At 37.7% G+C, this 19,023-nt stretch overlaps 1 protein-coding gene across 2 annotated transcripts in view; it reads right to left on the reverse strand.

Moving 5' to 3' along the window:
• The window catches only part of LOC149578701 (S-adenosyl-L-methionine-dependent methyltransferases superfamily protein), a 205,254-nt gene that overhangs the window by 41,413 nt on the left and 144,818 nt on the right, over positions 1-19,023 (reverse strand). For both annotated transcript variants that reach the window (XM_089831198.1, XM_089831207.1), the window contains one exon: positions 16,285-16,401. In XM_089831198.1, the coding sequence (XP_089687324.1) occupies positions 16,285-16,401 (117 nt within the window). The remainder of the gene's footprint in view (positions 1-16,284; positions 16,402-19,023) is intronic.

Raw genomic sequence — 19,023 nt, forward strand, 5'->3', positions numbered from 1 at the left:
TGGGATGAGCCTCACAATGGACGCTTTGTCGTTGTATTGATTGGGAGTACTACATATGCATTACAGTCTGCATGGATTCAAACTTAGTGAATTGACTATAACATCGATGTTGAAAAGGAAAATCATCCAATTCAATGTATTTGAGTTCACGCAGAAAGGGCACTTGGAAATGATAGTGAAAGATGAATCGTACAAAGCTACGAAGGAAGTTGATCGGTTTCACCTGGGTTTCTTCCTAAGCACACAAGAGGCTTGGATCCATGTCCTTCATGAGCTCTAGTGTAGCAACATCTACTATGTCTTCAAGAGTACAATCATAATCGAGAAAAGTTGAGATGAAGTCTATCATATATGATGAGATACAAAATATGTTCAATAATATAAGAGTGAGAAATCTAACATTGTAAGTGGGAATGATAACCAATGTTCTATTTCCATTTGAACCGTCCTTATATGCGGAGCAGACAAGACGTCCTCATTGGAGTAACTTATATTATTATTGCAGATAAGTATTTATTATCCTCGGGTATTGCATGTATCTACTTATTGTAGTCTCTCTCTTATTTTATATTTCTATAATTACTATAAAGAGCTATTTGCCTTGATCTTTTCCTTTCTCTCTGAGGATGTTCCTGCAGGAAAAGAAGATTGGTACATTAGGCATGCTACCAAATATTGTGTAGACTCAATCTAATGATAGTAGCTTCAAAGAAGCTGTGATTTAGGATTCATTACTCATCTGATGATCAGGTTGGATAATTTGAGTCTCTTGAAGCGAATATCCTTGATGATTGACATTATGGGAGGGAGTCTGACAGTTCACTAGAGGCAACCTTGGAGAAAGAGAGGGAGCAGAAAATAAAATGCTTCAATCAAACTTTTGACGATCTTGGTTCAAAAGGGGTAGACCTTGTTGATGGATTCTCCACTAGTCAGGAACTATAACAGCTATAGGACTATGATTCATGGGATAAAGTCTCATGTTTGTAGGCTGGAAGACCTTATGCTATCAAGATACCTATTGAACTAGGGAAGCATTACATGACTTGCTACCAAAAGCTTAGAAGGATGATAACAGATTCAGAGGAAGTTTGACACTTCATCGGAAAGAACCTTTTGCTAAGAAGTCAGAAAAGGTTATATCAAACTAAGAGGGAGAAACCTTATTCTCTAACATGTTTTATGGTGAATGTTGTGACAACACCACATGACAGTATTCATGGAGACCTCATGGGAACTTTTGATGTCATACATGTATGAGCCTGTCCCCTATGTACATCATGAAGAAGTGACAACTTTTAAATGATTATCACTTGTATTAGGAGAAGTTGTTGTAAAGTGACGTCCTTACAATAACTTGTAGCATGATTCATTTTTTGTGAAAGTATTTCATGTAAGGGCTTTATCTTGTAAATCAACAACTAGGCGGTTGATATCATTAATTTGATTATCTACAAGTTGTTTGTATAGATATATTTTCGGTACTTGGTGTATATCATGCCCTGATATTTTGATAGGCCATTACCACATTGAGTACTTGGTGGATATCATTTAGTTGATGTTCTGATAGGCCATTACTCAAAGTATTTGGTGAATATCATTTGATTGATATTCTGATAGGCCAATGCTCATGTTACCAAATATGATATCAAATAGTAATTGGTGAATATCATATGTTGATATTCTGATAGGCCAATACTTACATGATATCATATTCTAGAAATCTTCTTATCAAAGATTTCCTATATAAATTATTTTTGAAATATTACCTATGGTGTAATATCTATGTGTTTTATCCTTCTTCATTAAGAGGGAGTGTTAATGTTATAATTCTGTCGGATAAATTATATTATATATATATGAGATATATAATATATGACAATTATATATATTTAATAATTATCTTATATTAAGAGTGATACATACATATATATATATATATATATTGAGAGTATATTAATTGTGTTATAACTATAACTAATGTAAGTTAATATATTAAAGAGACATGTCTCTTCAAGAGGCATGCCTCTTTATATCATATATATATTCATTGGAATAGTAACTTGGAAAACACAAAAAAATTCTACAAGTGCTATTACAAGTTACAGATCCTATTTCACTAACAGGAACCCTAAATGATACAGTGGTATCAGAAGCCCTAATTGAATCAATGGTATCAGAAGCCCTAATTGAATCAGTGGTATCGGAAGGCCTAAGTGATGGAATGGTATCAGAAGCCCTAAATGATCCAATGGTGATCATTGCCCTAATTGATACAATGGTTTGTGATGCCCTAATTTTATATAGTGGTTTTTAATAGTAATCATCATTTGATTTTGATATAGTATTGGATGGTAATCGTTATATGATTTTGTTATAGTGGTATTTGTGGACTAATCTGGGTGAATGCAAAAGACTTCTTACAATGATTTATCGGTTCAAATTCCCTGGTATGTGGATTTAAATTTCTATAGTAAATTCCTTCGTGGTGTTTTAAGTTCTTAGTTAAGAAATTTTGATTAATTGATTTTAACCGTCAATCTCTTTCATATGAACGAAACTAATTTAACTGTCTTCCTATGACATTGAAGTATAACTATATTCCTTTAAGTATGTTAGTTGTTAATTAAGACCTGGGAAAACAGATTGTTACATGGATTAAAACCTTCCCTCGGGAGAAAAATGAAGACTGTACCACCCACATTGTACGTCGATGCTTACAACAAAGTGATGGACTAGGAAAGCAAAAATAAAACCTCAAAGAATAAGAAAAGTAAAGCATCTGACAATGACGAGGATTCTTCCAATGAAAGCAGCTGTGAAGAGTCAAATAAGAAAATCCAAGCCCTCCAAAAAAACGTGCTCCGCATGGTGAGGGACCAGTTAGGGTGAGGAAGAAAGGAGAAAGGCCATACTAAGAGGGCATGCTTAAAGAAACTCTTCTGCGACATCTCCCTAATAGCAAATCATTCCACCATAGAATGTTTGTACAATATGAAGACACTGAGCCATCAACAAGTTTTGTAGACACAAGAACCATCTAAGACAACGACAAGAAGGGGGAACACACAAAATGCCAATATGACATCATTCAACAGTTATCGAAACAACTGACAGGAAGGAAGAGGTCATGATAACAATAATACCGATAACGACAACAACAATGGAGGCCGAAACCGCATTCAATATGATGCTAGTAGGCGGCCAATGATACAATGTCATACATGCAACCAATGACGGCATTTTGTGAGACATTGTCTGAGAGGAGAAAATCCACAATTCTAGGAGACCGCGATGATGTGAAATGTCCAAAGCCTGGGGTGAATCTCCTAAACATTAAAGCCAACAGGAAAGAGGTGTTGGCCATCACTCGAGGGTGAGCAAGGAAGGCCACCTACTCGAACCCAAAGGCTAACAAAAAGAGGATGCGAGAAACGAAGGTGGACATAGAGAAAGATGATAGTAAGGACACATAACAGCACCAGTACCTCATTGAGAGGCTAGGAGGAACAAAACATATACGGCACATGATTCAAACCAAAATCTCAAAAACGTTAAAGGGCCTCTTTGCAGTCATGCCGCAACTAAGAGCCACCCATCTAAACATGACATTGTCTCTGACAATGTCAAATGGGACTGAGCCAAAGGGAACCTACGTTTGAGGAGAAAACCCCCTCAAAAATAAAAACTCTCCCAAGACCTCAAAGGACCCGATGTTATTGGAGGTAAACATTGGTAGACATCTTGTAGTTTTCGATATCCTTGACACCATCTTGACTGACACCATCGTTGATGGAGGGTCTAAGGTTGATGTGCTACCTGAGGCAACATGGAAGAGACTAGGGCAACCTAGACTATGGCCACCAACCTTCCAACTTGTAGGCACGGCTCAGCATGGGATCGAACCCATCAATACATTAATAGCACGACAGGTAATGATCGATACTTAACCGTTCATTTTAGATTTCACGATCATCCCACTGAAAGGAAAGGGTAAGATGCCATCCACGATAGGGGTTGGCTGGTGCAAGCTAAAGCTAACCATGATTGGAAGAGGAACACCTTATCGATGGAAAGGAGTGGTAGGAAATTCACAATTGACCTGATAAGACAAATGGTTAGCAAAGTGTTAGCAAAGACTTGCAACTTCATTTGAGTTTGAAGCGGAGTAGGAGGTGGGACCAAGGAAAGTGTCGTATGGAGCCTAAAAAGGAAAGAATTCTCGAACTAGAAGGGTGCTCTGAAGATGACCTAAACTCAATGAGCTGACTCTTCCACTAGAAAATGGAAGACTACAAGTTATTCCACTATAATATGTAGTGGATGAAGGGGAGGAAAAGCACTCATTCCCAATAGAATACAAAGAGTACAAGGAAGGGAATGCTCAGAGAAATGTAACTCCAGCACACAGATTCGATAAGGAAAAACCAATCAGATATGAGGAACCTTCCCTCCACGTCACGAATTTAGGAGACAAGGCTAACCCCAAGAACATTCTTGTGGGAGATGATTGATACCCCATCCTAAAGGCAACTGCATTCAAAATTTTCATGCGATACAAGGACACCTTTGCCTAGACATATAAAGATTTGAAGAGGGTTCCAAGAAAGTTATGTGCCCACTAGATCCCGTTTGTGCAAGGAGTCGTACTGTACGAAAGTGGCCATACAAGATGAACAAGAACTATGCTGCAAGAGTTACGATAAAATTTAACTCATGTTAGATGCAAGAATCATATTTCGCATACAAACAAGTGAGTGAAGTATCCCCAATTGTTATTTCATTAAGAAGGAAGCGAACCAAATCCGAATATACGTGGACTTTAGGTGCCTGAATGCAGTCACCATAAAGGATCCGTTTCTGATACCATTCATAGAAAACATTTTGGAAGAAGTTGTCGAACATGAAATCTACTCCTTCATGGATGGATTCTTTGGATACTACCACATATCCACCACAGAGGAAAAACTAAAAAATAACATTCGTAGTAGAAGATGGGGCATATGCTTAAAATTAGGATGTTCGAACTCTCTAATGCTTCAGCGACATTCGACAAGATAATCCTGCTATCTTCGACAGAATGTCAGTCAGGAATCTTAAGGCCTTTTTGGACGATTGGCCTTTTTGGACGATTGGTCCATGACGACAAACACCTGGTACCCCTTTGAGAATGCATGGAGAGATGCAGATGGGAAAGACTTGCACTTAACCCCAAGAAGTATAGGTTCATGGTACCTCAAGGAAAGCTACTCAGACATATTGTATGAAAGGTCAAACTTAAGATGGATCCAAACAAAGTGAGAGTGATCATTGAGATGGAACCATCTACGGATGTTACCGGAGTGAAATTATTTCTTGGGCACATCACGCATCATTAAAGGTTCATTAAGAAATCTGCCCACGTGTCTGACCCATTGGATAAGCTGACCCAAAAAGGGGAGCCATATACTTGGGGAATAGAGCAAGGAGTCTTTCAAGGAACTCAAGACAAGGTTAGTAGCTTCACCCATTCTGACGTACCCCAACTACAACAAAGAATATCATGTCCATGTCACTGCATCCAATTTTACAATTGGGGATACAGTGACCACGGTTTCAGCCATCCAATATACTTCACAAGAAGGCTAATGTCGAAGGCAGAAAAGAACTACAATACAACCAAAAGGGAAGCCTTGGGAATCGTCTATGTTGTACAAAAATTTGAGAACTATTTGTTTGTAACACAAAAAAGAAAAATTATGTGGATCACCAGGCCTTAATGTACTTGGTGAATAAGTTGATCATCAAGGGAAGAGTAAGTAGATGGCTACTTTTATCACAAGAGCTCAAATTTACCACTATAATTCGGCTTGGGAAAAGCCACGTGAGTGTAGACCATCTTTCTGGTATCAAATTTGGGAAGCCATCAGAATTAAGACTTTTCAAATGTCCATCTTTTCTAATTTAGAATTCTACCCTCTTGGTATATGAGTATCGAAGACTATCTTTGCATAGGATAGTTCCCTCGAGAGATGCAATCAAGTGAGAGAAGGAAACTTGTCCTAAGAAGTAGAAAAACTAATAAATGGGTTACTATACAAGATGGGACCCGATCAAGTACTCCGACGGTGTGTCATGGAGGAAGAGGTTCCGAGTGTGCTGAGAGAAGCCCACAAAGGTCCTGCAGAGGGCATCAAGGACCCAACAAAACCTCACAGAAGGTCCTACTTGCAAAGTTGTGGTGGTTGTTAACGTACAATAATGCTAGATAATGGGTGGTGAGTTGTGACACATGGTAGAGAGATGGGAAGCCTTTAAAAGGAGACTTCATGCAATTGAATCTCTCCAACATGCAAGAGTTATTTGAACAATGGGAACTCAATTTTGTCAAGCCACTTAAGGCCAGTAGAGCATGCGGATGTCAGTATATTGTTGTAGTGACAGAATATCTGACCAAATGAGTCAAGGCACGAGCCCTCTGATAATTCAGCCTTAAGCACGATTAGGTTCATCTATGAGCAAATAATTACAAGGTATGCAATACCCATTCAAATCACTAGTCATAGAGAGGACATTTTGTAAAATCACGTTTTAAAGTTGCTTACCATGGAGTTCAAAATTTTCCACTCATTCTCAAGTCCTTACTATCTGAGAGCCAACAGCCAAGCAAAGGCTACCAATAAGATATTGGTATATGTAGTTTACAAATCATGTGGAGTCCAAGAAGATTGGGAAGAAAGGTTACCATCAGTATTATGGACCTATCACACAACATATAAAGTCACTATCGGACAAACCCCTTTTCAATTAATGTATCGACAAAAGATGTCGTACATGTTAAATTCATGGTGCCAAGTCTAAGAATAACCATCCAAAACAAGCTAGGAGATCTGAAAAGTTTAAGGAAAAGACTATAAATCTCAATATGTTGGATAAATGACAAATGAATGGACAATCAAGGTAACCCAGTAATGCAAGGAATGGTGCAATGACAAACACCTCAAATGGATGAGGTTTACACATGGGCAGCTTGTCTTAAAATACAATTTGTGAAATAAGATTAAGCTAGGCAAGTTAGGTCAATGGATTGGGATCTATAAAGTGTTCCAAATAATGGTGCAATCAAGTTATGGACTTTAGGTGGGAAGTGAAAAATACCGTCAATACCTCCAAACTAAAGGTCTACCACAAGAGGCAAAAAACCAAACACAACTGCACATGCCTAGGTAGACAAGGCCAAGCAACTTCAAAACAAAAATTTAAAAATAAGGAAAAATCGGCCAAAATCACCGAACGGTGGGCACTGCCAAAGAATGAATGGGTGATTTTAATAACGTCTACGATGCCAAAGCAGCGTATGGGACCGCCTAGAAAAGCACACCCCCAAATAAAGTATGAGAGAACATTAATCCTTTTGAAACTGCTTCTTTAGTTCCACTCTTTGGCAATGCATATTGATCATTAGATTTGCTGTCTTGTCAAGTTGTGCTTCCTCAAAACTGAAATATAAATTGCCAATTGCAAGGATATCCCCGTAGCTGAAGCGGATGTCAATGTATGTTGGGCATTCCATGATAAAGTGTCTCTCTATTTCCAACACTCCCATGTCGCAAAATAAGAATATTCTCTACTCCCATTCTTCCTTTGGCAACGTCCATCTACCCATTTCACACCTCAAATAATGAGAAAATATTCTAATTTGTGTTATGAGCATTTTAGCTTTCCAATTTATATTTTCCCTTACGTATGGTTTCTCCACATGGTCACTTGTTGGATTAAATTCTTTGATATAATATATTCTTTTTTGCGTCCTTTTTGTTTTGACCATATGAGACTCCTAACATTTTCAATCACAAACTTTTTTATACCTTCATTGTTATATGGGCATTCCTGCATACTAATATTCCATTTGACATTTTGTTTCATCCACATATTCTTTTTTGTGTCAAGTCTTTCCTCTATGATCAATTTAGGCCATCGTTGATTCTCCATTCTTTCAATTTTCTTTAAATAGCATAATAACCAAACCATGGTTGTTGCCTCTAAAGGAAATATAACGGCTTCAACCAATAAGATCTCGTAAAGAACCATGGTTTTAATTTTGAGGTTGCAAATTACTAAATGCTTTTGAATTCTTTCTACTTGTCGCCACTTCTAATCTGACATGTTGCTACCCCATATCACGCATCCATAAAGGATCACCAAGGTAACCAACAAATTGAAGAGCATCTTTTTGGTTTTCCAATCCCATAATTTTGCATTCCTACATCTATTTTGTAGAGAATACAATGCTTTCATAGGAACACCACCGAACACTAGCCACACTTCAACAGCATAAACACCATCGTCGATGGCATAAACAGTAGTCCAACTCACCGTACGGGTTAGTTCCACATGATGAAGAACTCCCTAATGGTAAGGGTAGCGGAGGATTGACGCCAATAGTAGTAGACCAACCGTCGTACAGAGCAAGAGAAGTAGACATGGATCAAAATAACATTGAGAAGGTCATCGATATATTTACATGCCACATAAGTAAAGGGGTCTATCGTGCGGTACTAGTGAAGGTTGTCAACAACAAAGGTCATAGATCTTGGGCATTGAGTTGGAAGCATTCAAACATCTTTAAGCCACATGAGGACACATAATACCACATTAAATGAGAAACCCCATTTAAAGGATAGGTAAAGCTCGCCAAGGGTGAAACCGAACCTTTGGCTGAGGGTGTATGACTACATACCATCGAGCAACGAGTAATACAATAGAGCTACGACGTACGTTATGATTGTATGACATTCCATATAAGTTGTACATGTTGAGAGAAAAGACATGTGATACAAGAGAGAATACAAAGCCACCTAACGGATCCCAATACACTCAAAAGAAGAAAGTACAAAAAGCGACGAGAAAGAAAAGCAGTGAAAACAAGCCCTAACTGTTTTTCTCACCTTGCACATAACAACAAAACAAGTGACAGACCGATATTGACAGATTTAGCGGGAAAGAGGAAGTGGTGAGTGTAGTTACAAACAAATTCGAGCGTGGACAAGAATGCTCACACACTCCCATTAGGAATAAGGGTTGCAGGTGGAGGAAAAATAGATGCAAGCAGTAGCACATAAAAGAAGAAATTATCACTTAAGGTTCCAATAGGAAAAGACACCACAATTAGTAGCCTTTAAAGGGCTCAATGGCTTGGAATGTAGGAAATGGTGGCAAGAGACTCGTGAGACAGACTTGAAGTAGATGTTGAAGAAGTTTGAGGTGCATTGGGCCATTCAAATGCCTGTTTTTGCCATTAAAGACTATGAGGGCTTCCTACACATTATGTTGGAGACTTTTGACAAGCACTCACGCATGACCACAGTTTGGTATCACAAGAGGAACTTGACCATCTCTTTCAAAGCCATAGAATTTACACGAGTTTTCGGTGTTCTTGGGAGATATGGGAAGAAGATAGAAATTAAGGCCAAGAAGATGAAAAAGGGAAGAAAAAGAGTTCTAGATAAATTTTATATTTCAAGAACTCACACAAAGCGAAATGGATTCAGTAGCGGTTGCAACCAAAGGACGTGGGATAGGAAAAACTTTTGTGGCAGAGGGGCACTGGCGATGTCTATTGGACTTGGTCAAAAGTAGACTAACAAGGTAAAGTAGAGCGTCCAATATAGTAGTGCCTCAGTTTGTGCTCATGAATGGGTTAATGAATGGAGTGATCTAAGACTGGGCATCTCTTCTTGTCGACAAGATGTACGAGTTTATGACTTTGCAACACCACACATTTTACATGCCTCACTGTTTTAGCGGTCTCTTCCTGGAGGCTACACGGAGACAAATTCTAGTAGGGTAGTTAGAGGTACCACCCCAAGGGACTTTGGCACCCAACGAGCTACCAATCATGGATTGGCGACACCTAGATAATGGACAATCCAAAAAGAGGAAATCTTCGATCAAGTCTAAATCAAAGGACATTGACATCGAAAGAGAAGCCACTTCCAAGAGCTTGATCTCATCAGGGGATAGTAGCAACAGACTGGGAGAGGACGCATTCGAGTCCTCAACCCTTGAACTAATAGAGCCTTACAAGGTCCTCTTCACTCGACCCCTCCTATCGATGATAGTTAACACCACATCCATTCTGACTTTTGGGAAAACCTAGGCATAGATAGGCATGACCCCTTTGGGAGTAACACATGCACCACCCTGAGTGAGCGTGGCAAAGGGACCTCTCATAGTGGTTGCTAGGGTTGACGCAAAGTCAGAAACAATGTGTCACCACACAGGACTACGCCAAAAGTGTTAAAGCTGGTAGAGCAACACCACATCGAGAAACCTACAGAGGTGGGAGAGCCTCAAGTATGATTAGATGTGTTGGGGTTGGATGTAGTAGTCACAGTAGATGCGACATTGCTACCAAAGCTGGCTATGGAGGATCCAGTGGCCGAAGTAATGCCTAGCCAAGACCCTTCACTTGAGAGTATGAAAATTTGGCTCACTCGACAATTCAAGATGACACTATTGCCACCTATTGGAGTCACCACTTTTCACCCGCTAGGGATGCACCTCCTCCCGAAGTCATGGATTTGGAAGAACCAATGTCACCTGTAGGAGACCATACTTGTAACCCCTGCACTAGAAGCCGCAGCTGAGATAGAGAGGGATGGAGATCGTCATGTCGTTAAGGTCCACAAGAATGAGAGATTGCCAGCACTGGAGTCCTCTTAGGTTGTAGTGGAGACCTTTAAACCTCCACCATTGGTTTCACATGGGGAGTTTCGAACAGCCTTACAATTGTCAAGGAATCTGCCTAGTGAGGACATTGAGACATAACTTTCGGATGTGATAGCTCGAGGTCGTCAAGTGTTGATCTCTACGCAGGCTCAGGCTCTAAAGGGGGTTGTCTAGAAGTTGGAGCAGGTATTGGCATTCATGAGAGCGGATTGTTTCACAACCTTCACGACTTGTTCTAAGGCTCTTAGATAGCCAACCATGGAGACTCCACAGATGCTATAGGACTAGGTTATTGGTGAGCTAGTAGTAGAGAGTTGAATGGTGGCCTTTAGCCGAGAGATCGAATAGGTCTTCCAAGAGACATACTAAACTCTAAAACGACAAGAGGTTGATCAGGTAATAAAACAAGAGAGCTCAAGAGGAGATGGCTACCCAATTAGGGATAGTTGAGGGGCATTTTGCTCACCAGAGGTAGGAGTTAGCTAGCCAGTAGATGGCTTGGGCAGCAGAGAGCATATTCGGTAGTCGAGATGGAGGCCTCTAGGAAGGAGAATAACTTGTGTTAGTAGCAATATGATGAGTAGAGGACAGAGAGGAGTCAATTGCAAAATCAATTAGCTAAGGTGAGCAAGGAGGCAGACACCAAAGAAAAGGAACTTGTGGAGGCTACTCTTATGAAGAAGATGACCCTGGAAAAACTTATGGAGGAAGAGTAAGACCTGAAGGCTCATACTAAGTAGGTTTATGCGTTATGAGCACGCCTAGCTTCTTTGGTAGGATCGCAACCACCATCTTCAAGGACACTCCCTCATCCCCTTCCTTCTTAGCCTTATTTTTCTAATTTATAGACTTGTCCAACATTGTCCTGTTTGCGTTGTTAGGCATCAGAAATGACTATTTTTGTGGGGGATGATGTTGTCAGCATAATTGTATTTGTCAAGAAAATAGGTTAAGTTGTTAGTGGCCAAGGGGTAAGTCATTATGGTCGCAACGATTGAGTCGCACACCTTCAAATGGTATATGTACATTCTCGATGGACAAGTATAGTGATATGATGTAATGTGATGTCGACTAATATAAACAAGAAAGAAAAGTAAAGGAATACATGGTGCTTTTTTTATATTCATTTGCATTTACATTCCCTGTTACAACTTTCATAATATAGTAGCATACACCAAACTAGTTTACCATAGGCGGTAACACCCTTCACATACTTTAATTAGATAAAATAAACTCTCATTGAAACCTAGTTTATCTAGCACTCTATAAACAAATTTCCATCTAACTCTATCATATGCATTAAAAATGTCAAACTTGAGAACCATTCCAATGATCCACATTTATTCATGGAGTGGATTATTTCACGTGTAGCGATTACTGCATCAAGAATTTTGCGACTTGGCAAAAATCCTTTCTAGCTTTCAATAATCACGCTATTAAGAAAAGGGTTGATTCTATTTACTAAGACTTTGGCAAAGACTTTTTAGATGGTATTGCAGAAACTAATAGGTCTGAAATCCCCAATTCCTCTTGGCTTTCATATCTTAGGTACCAAAGCAATTTACATGCTAAGATTCCTCAACAATTTCCCTATCCTAAAGAAACCCTTTGTAACCTTGGTAATGTCAAACTTTTCATTTTTTTACAATTCCTAAAAAGATGCCAGAGAGAATTCATCTAGTCCCATGGCACCTCCCATCAAGAAGATCGAATGTTTTACCTCCTTTGAAAGGAGCAAGGAGTTGAGCATTATCCTCTAGGCAAAGAGTTGCTTGCAAACATTGAAGGATTTATTCCTTATAATACAATCCTTTTTCCTTTGTTCTTAGCGAGCATTGCAAATATAATCTATAGCCACCATTCCCAATTGCTACTTTTCTATGATGCTTTCATTCCAATTATATGTCAAGCCTTGTATCCATTTTCTCCTATGTCTACTAGCTAATTTGTGGAATAAAGTCAAGTTCCTATCCCCTTCTTTTAACCATTGAATCCTTGGCCTTTGTAACCAAAAAATCTAGATTCCACTAAAATTTTCTTCCATTTATCTCCTAGAGCTTCCTCTTCTTTACATCTTTCTCCTAGAGCTTCCTCTTCCCCTTTTCCATTTGATCTTGCACGTCCTTCGGGCTTGTGCCAATTTCTTTTCTTAGGGTGGAGATATCTCCAAAGGTTGATTTACTCCAGCCTCAAACATTTTTTCTTACTACAATTAACTCTTTACATTGCAAAACCTTGGATGGGGATATTCCACCATAGTTCAATACAATTTCTAAAATACCGATACCAAGACTACATTAATTCATACTTGGATGTATTTCTCCTTCCAACTGAAAAGTATTGGATTGTGATCCAAAACTATGCTTGGAAGGACCACCAATATAGCATTATAGCCCATAACCTAGTGCATTGAGACCAAAATTCTATCTAGTCTCACTTGAATTAAATTTGCTTCCTTTTCTATTATTTGATCAGTTGAACTTTTGTCGATACAAATCTACATACAAAAGGCCAGCCCTATTGATGAAATCTGTTAAGTTGGCCATATTGTCCAATGGTCAATTGCCCCAAATTCGTAGAAGGAAATAGTGTTGTATTAAAATCACTAGAAGCCATCTAAAGTGCTTGAAATCTTCCCCAAACTCCTTGTTTACCCAAGGAAGTATTTGGTGCATAGGCATTGACCAAGTTTCAGACTATAACTAGCATCTAGGTTAACCTCCAAGAAGTTGGTAGCGTGTTCAATCGGATTCTTTTGTATTTTCTCGGATCCCATTATAACAATCCCTTGCAAGGCAACTCTGGATTCTCTAATGAAGTAGGAGGAGCACAACCATATTTAATCCACAATAGTGTCAAAGTTCTACTTAGTCATCTTCACTTCCTATAAAAGAAGAATCTCATTTTTTTCCTATAAGCAGTTCCTTAGAGCATATTGTTTATGAGGGTTGTTTATCCCACTCATATACCATGAGAGGATTTTCATTTCTTATTACTGAGATTTGCACCAAGGGTCACCCGCCTAATATTGGTGATTTCCCTTGCAATTTCCTTATGTTTAGAAAGTCATATAGAAAAGTCTGATGTCCCATTTCCAGCATCTTAAATTCCATGCTCCTTTTATCTTTGGCCCTTTCTTCCACAAAATGTATCAAATTAACATTTAGGGTAGATAGGGATGTTACTGATTCCAATATCTCTATCTCTCCTTTATTCAACAGCCCTCAACTACTATTCAACAACTCTTCTTGATTGTTTCTTAGGGGAAAGTTAGGTTTCCCCTTTATTCAAGCAAGTCATTCCTTTACCAACTTCCCTTTTCTCTTTACACCAATCCCCAACCATCTCGTTGCTATTGTCTAGGATGATCTTTCCCTCTGTTAAAGGGGTAGTCTTCATTTTTAGCTTATCAAAGACTAGCCCTATCTCTTTCTGCACCATATTAGGACTTTCAAAATTAGTAGGGATGGTTTAGTCTACCCTTGAAAATGAGCTTGTTATTCCCTTTTTGGTATCATTATTTATTTCTTCTCTTACTGGAACAGAGGATTTAAGCTTTAGTTTCCTTTTCTCCACCATGTTAGGGTTTTCAACCTTAGCAAGGATTTTACCCAAAGAGCCATTGCAATCTGAACACAAATGCTTGGTTTGGATGAACACAAATGCTTGGTTTGGAAAAAATTTGACAATAAATTGTAGCATTCGCATGAATGAACATGTGACTTCTATTCCTTAATTTTGATTCTAAAACAATAAGATTTGGAAAGGTTTTAAGAATAGTGACATTGACATAGAAGTGGGCATAGACTAAAATGGCTTTCGTCTTCATTACTTCATAGGTATTCACATACTATCTAAATGTGTTCTCGACCCACTCGAATATTTGTTTGACCTAGAACTCCAACGACAATCCTAGCATTCTAAACATAGGTACTCTATTATTCAAGTCTGCCTCTGGGTCAAAACCTAGTTTCCATTTACAGAGGAAAAGGTCATGCTTCCCATAAGCTCAGGTTTTCAAGAGAATGCTCTAGTCAAGTAAATTTAAACAAGTAATCCTCTTGGCACTGCACTAGGTAAAATGGTTCCTTACAGATTCCAAGTGGTAGCATTCCATTTACGAAACATCTTGGTAGAAGTTCTAAATGAGAAGAACTTTCCCATTAGAGCCTCATTCCAAGACTTTTCCACATGGTCCACCAGTGTGTGTGGGAGTGAGTTTAAATCCCTCCTCTATTGGTAGCAAGTTCAATGTAGATTCCTCTTCAACCAATGCTTTTTTTTTTTTTTTCCTCACCAATACATTCTTCCATTCAACATTTTAGCGAATATTTGCTGGTTTATTTGGTTTACTTAACCCCTATCTTTTATGGGCCTTGACATATTAGGAAGATCCCTGGTTGTAGAGCACCCCCCCTGCTCCCCCCCACTCATCTTCTCCCCCATCAGCCACCATGAACAGTAGAGTTGTAGAGCTCAAAAAGTTATTCTCTTGAAACATTACAACTTGGTATGACAATATGTGATGAATTTTAAAAAATCATGTTTGAGTGATCCCTTTCACACAAAATATTGGGACACGAGTTGTGTTGTCACACTAGTGCATACACCTCTATTATGATAATCAATGATTAGAAGTAAGCTTCTAGATAAATTGTAAATTGAAAAAATTAAACGACTTGTTGAAGCATAAATTGTTTTAAATCTTTCTAGGTAAATTGTCTAAGCATCTAGTGAATTCTAAAAGTAGCTTGCACGAAGTACTAATGATTACTAAGTAGATCACAAGTTTTTCTCACATTTTTCCATGATTTCCTAAGTTCTTGCCACATTGTTGCCAAGTTTTGTAATCATAGCTTTTGTTTTTAAGTTGGTGAGTTTTTGCTGAATCCATGTTTTTGTACCATGCTCAAGCTATCTATTGAACAAGATTATGGATTGTAGATCCTTAAAGTGTTTGCTAACAATAATACTAATATTTTTTATGCTCTAGGCTTGGAGAAGCTTTACATTTTGCAGCTGTCTTTATTTTCAGTGGAATCTATAATAGGTGATTTTTATGTGAAAACATAATTTGTGAACATAACTAATCAATAACTTTGCCCCTCTTACAAAGAAAAGAATGAAATGCAAAATAATCATCAAGAGAGTCCACAATGAAATTATAGGATAGGAAGGAAAATATCCTTAGACATGATTACAGTATCTTAGAATTTATAACTCTTCAAATTTGATCTCCTTTAAATTTTAATATACAACACCATTTGAAAGACAGTATGTAATAAAAGGAACTTGCTGATCGAGGATCTTGAAAAATTTCTTGCTCCATCTTTTCCATATCACTAAAAGATTTACTATTGTATGAAAGAGAAGAAAGGTTAAATTCTCATTGAGTGTGTAAACATTGAAAAACAGAATAGGAAGGGAAATAGCCTTCGAAATTATACAAATATCTTGGTCATTTATTTCAATCTGTAACACTTCAAGTTTCATCATATAAGAATTTTAATGTACTGAACTCTTTGTAACAAAAAACAAAATGCCTTCTCTAGCAAAGATGCAAGTGTAACTCACCAATCTATGGTCTTGATGAAATTCTTGCTCTGTCTGTTCTGCCATTACTACATGATTTATTTGTAAATTATGTTTCAAATTGACCAATGCAAACAAATCCCCATCGCTAAGTATGACCTGCATCAAATATATTGTTTCTAATCAGAAAAGTTTGGATATTTCATCTTTCTAAGGTAATGGCATTTAAGCATCAAGATCTCATCATAAAGTACATGATCTATGTTGTCTCCTTATCATTACTACAACATTTATCATAACAGATATCAAGCACTACAGGTTTAGCTGAAATTGTATATTTCAAATGCTGATAAACTTTCTAAGCCCTACATTAACACCTTAGTGAAACGTATGTTTAGGGGTCACGAAGGCACCCTTGGTTTTAAAAATCCTCTTCACACCCATCCCTCAAATTCGCTTACTCCCCCCGCTCTCTCTCTCTCTCTCTCTCTCTCTAAATTAGTGCCTCTCTTTCAACAATCATGGAACAGTCTGATAATCTAAAGTCCCTGCTGGTGTAGATACTAATCTGTCTCAGAATTCCAGACATTAGGCATTATTTCTAACTTCTTAGTCAAGTAAAAGAAAATCAAACTAGACTTTTTATACTAGTGTCTCTATGAAATTTGCCATTGTTGCAATTTGATTAGAAGGCGAGGATTCTTGTTCTCTAGCTCCAAACATGTATATTCACCATCCATAGTCATTGAGCATAAAACGATTGATTAAATTTTCAAGTTAACCATACAGAATGGATCCAGGTAAGTAACCTGTTATGGCCTTGAATCCATGATGGCATCACTATGCAGGACATATATTTAACCTAATTAACAGAAATTTTGTAAAACTAAAAGCCATAAAAAATATAATCAAAATAAAACGATGTCCATGTATGTATCAAGATCTTGAAGATACTTAGTAATAAATATAATTATAAACACAATAATTGAGTTGTTAACCACATTTTCCAAATTTTCACATCGTAGAATTGAGTACATCTGCATTTGATATAATTAATGAAATATATAGATACAATTCAAAATGGTAAATATTTCAAGGCTTTCATCTAATAATCTTTCTTTACAATAGGGCATTGCAAGAGGTAATAACATTATATTTTCTTGGATGATGATGGGAATATTGAAATCAGAAGGCATAATATCTGAATCGTGATCTTTTAGTTGCATACATCAGTAAGCTTTTCAGTCTAAATTTGTATGATTGAGCTCAAAATGGAAAATGACAGTCCTGGAAATGTCTTACAATATATTCCTGCCAATATCAACATGTAACGTCAGCACAGCAATAACAATTTATAAGTGTGATTTTTTAAAACTGTTTCAAACATTGTTAACATTGGCAACACAGTTTCAATATTATCAGACAATATGATTGAGTTAATCTTAATGAATGCCCCTGACAGAGAAAGTTTCACTTTGATTTTCTACTACCTGTAATTTCCCTTAAGAAATTCAACTTACAAATAAGAATATAAATCAATCTATAAGCACAATAACGAGAATAAGATCTCCAGGTTAGTCCATGGCCATATATATCCCTCGTTATTATCATAACCCTTTATTATTGCTTGTATACCACCTTCCATTGCATTTTTCAAGGATAGTTAACTAAAATATATTGGCAAGTTCTGGTGGATATTAGACCGCATAGCAAAGGGCAGAAAATTACAAATGTTTATATGTAACCATCACCGTACACAAGCCATTTACCAGAAATTTGCCAAGGTGGGACTTTTGAAACTTGTTGAGATGCAGTTCACATCTTATTTTATTCTTGACCGCCTCTGTGAAATCAAATAAGCTTTGTGTTCCACTGTGCTTAGTGATGCATGGGCAGCTTGGTGACAATCTACAATTAATACAGCACTTGAGGTGGGAAATTTGGTTCTTGATTATCGTTTTTCGGCTGACATTATTAGGCCCATATGTAAGATGATCAAATTTGCAGACTCAAACAGGCAATATTTGGGAGAAATTTATGAAGAAATAGATTCAATATGTGAAAGAGTCAAGAAACTAACAGATGCTAAAGATCTTTCTTTATATCTGTTGATAGAAGAAAACTTACATGGAAAATGGAACAAACTAAACACACCCCTTAATTGTGCTGCATATGCCTTAATACACAAACGGCATAATACACGTGAGACCAATAAGAGGGCATCATATGAGGATAGAAAGTTAACAAAGGGATGCCAGGCTGCATTAGAAAAGGTTTATAGTTGAGGTGAGGAGGTTTCAGTTATGAGATGTTAGGTGAATAAGTTTTCATGTGGGCATGGTGATTTTTTTCAGTAGAAGCTTTATATGATATACAAGAAAAGAAAGACCCTAAAGAGTCCTCATGGAATAATAGAGGTGAAAATCCTGAATTGCAATCATTTGCAATAAGATTGTTCTCACAAGTAGCTAACTCTTCAGCTTATGAGAGGAATAGGAGTATATATGGTTTTTATTCATGCACTGAAGAGGAAACAATTGGGGTCAAAGAAAGCAAAGTACCTAGTGTACATTCATAGCTCAATTTTCTCTCTCATGTTGATTCTGCATACATGGTACGTCTTTCGACAAGATGGGACCAAACTGCACCTAATGGAGAAACTGCACCTAATGGAGAAATTGCAGCCATGTTGGATGAAGGGGTTTAACCAGATGGACTTAGTGAATTACGCCAAATCCTACTACCATCAGAGGAACCTGATTTGGAGAGCGATGATTATCT

Source organism: Cupressus sempervirens, chromosome 1, assembly GCF_028749045.1.
Source record: "Cupressus sempervirens isolate cs-2001-9-10 chromosome 1, ASM2874904v1, whole genome shotgun sequence".
Classification (NCBI taxonomy): Eukaryota; Viridiplantae; Streptophyta; class Pinopsida; order Cupressales; family Cupressaceae; genus Cupressus; species Cupressus sempervirens.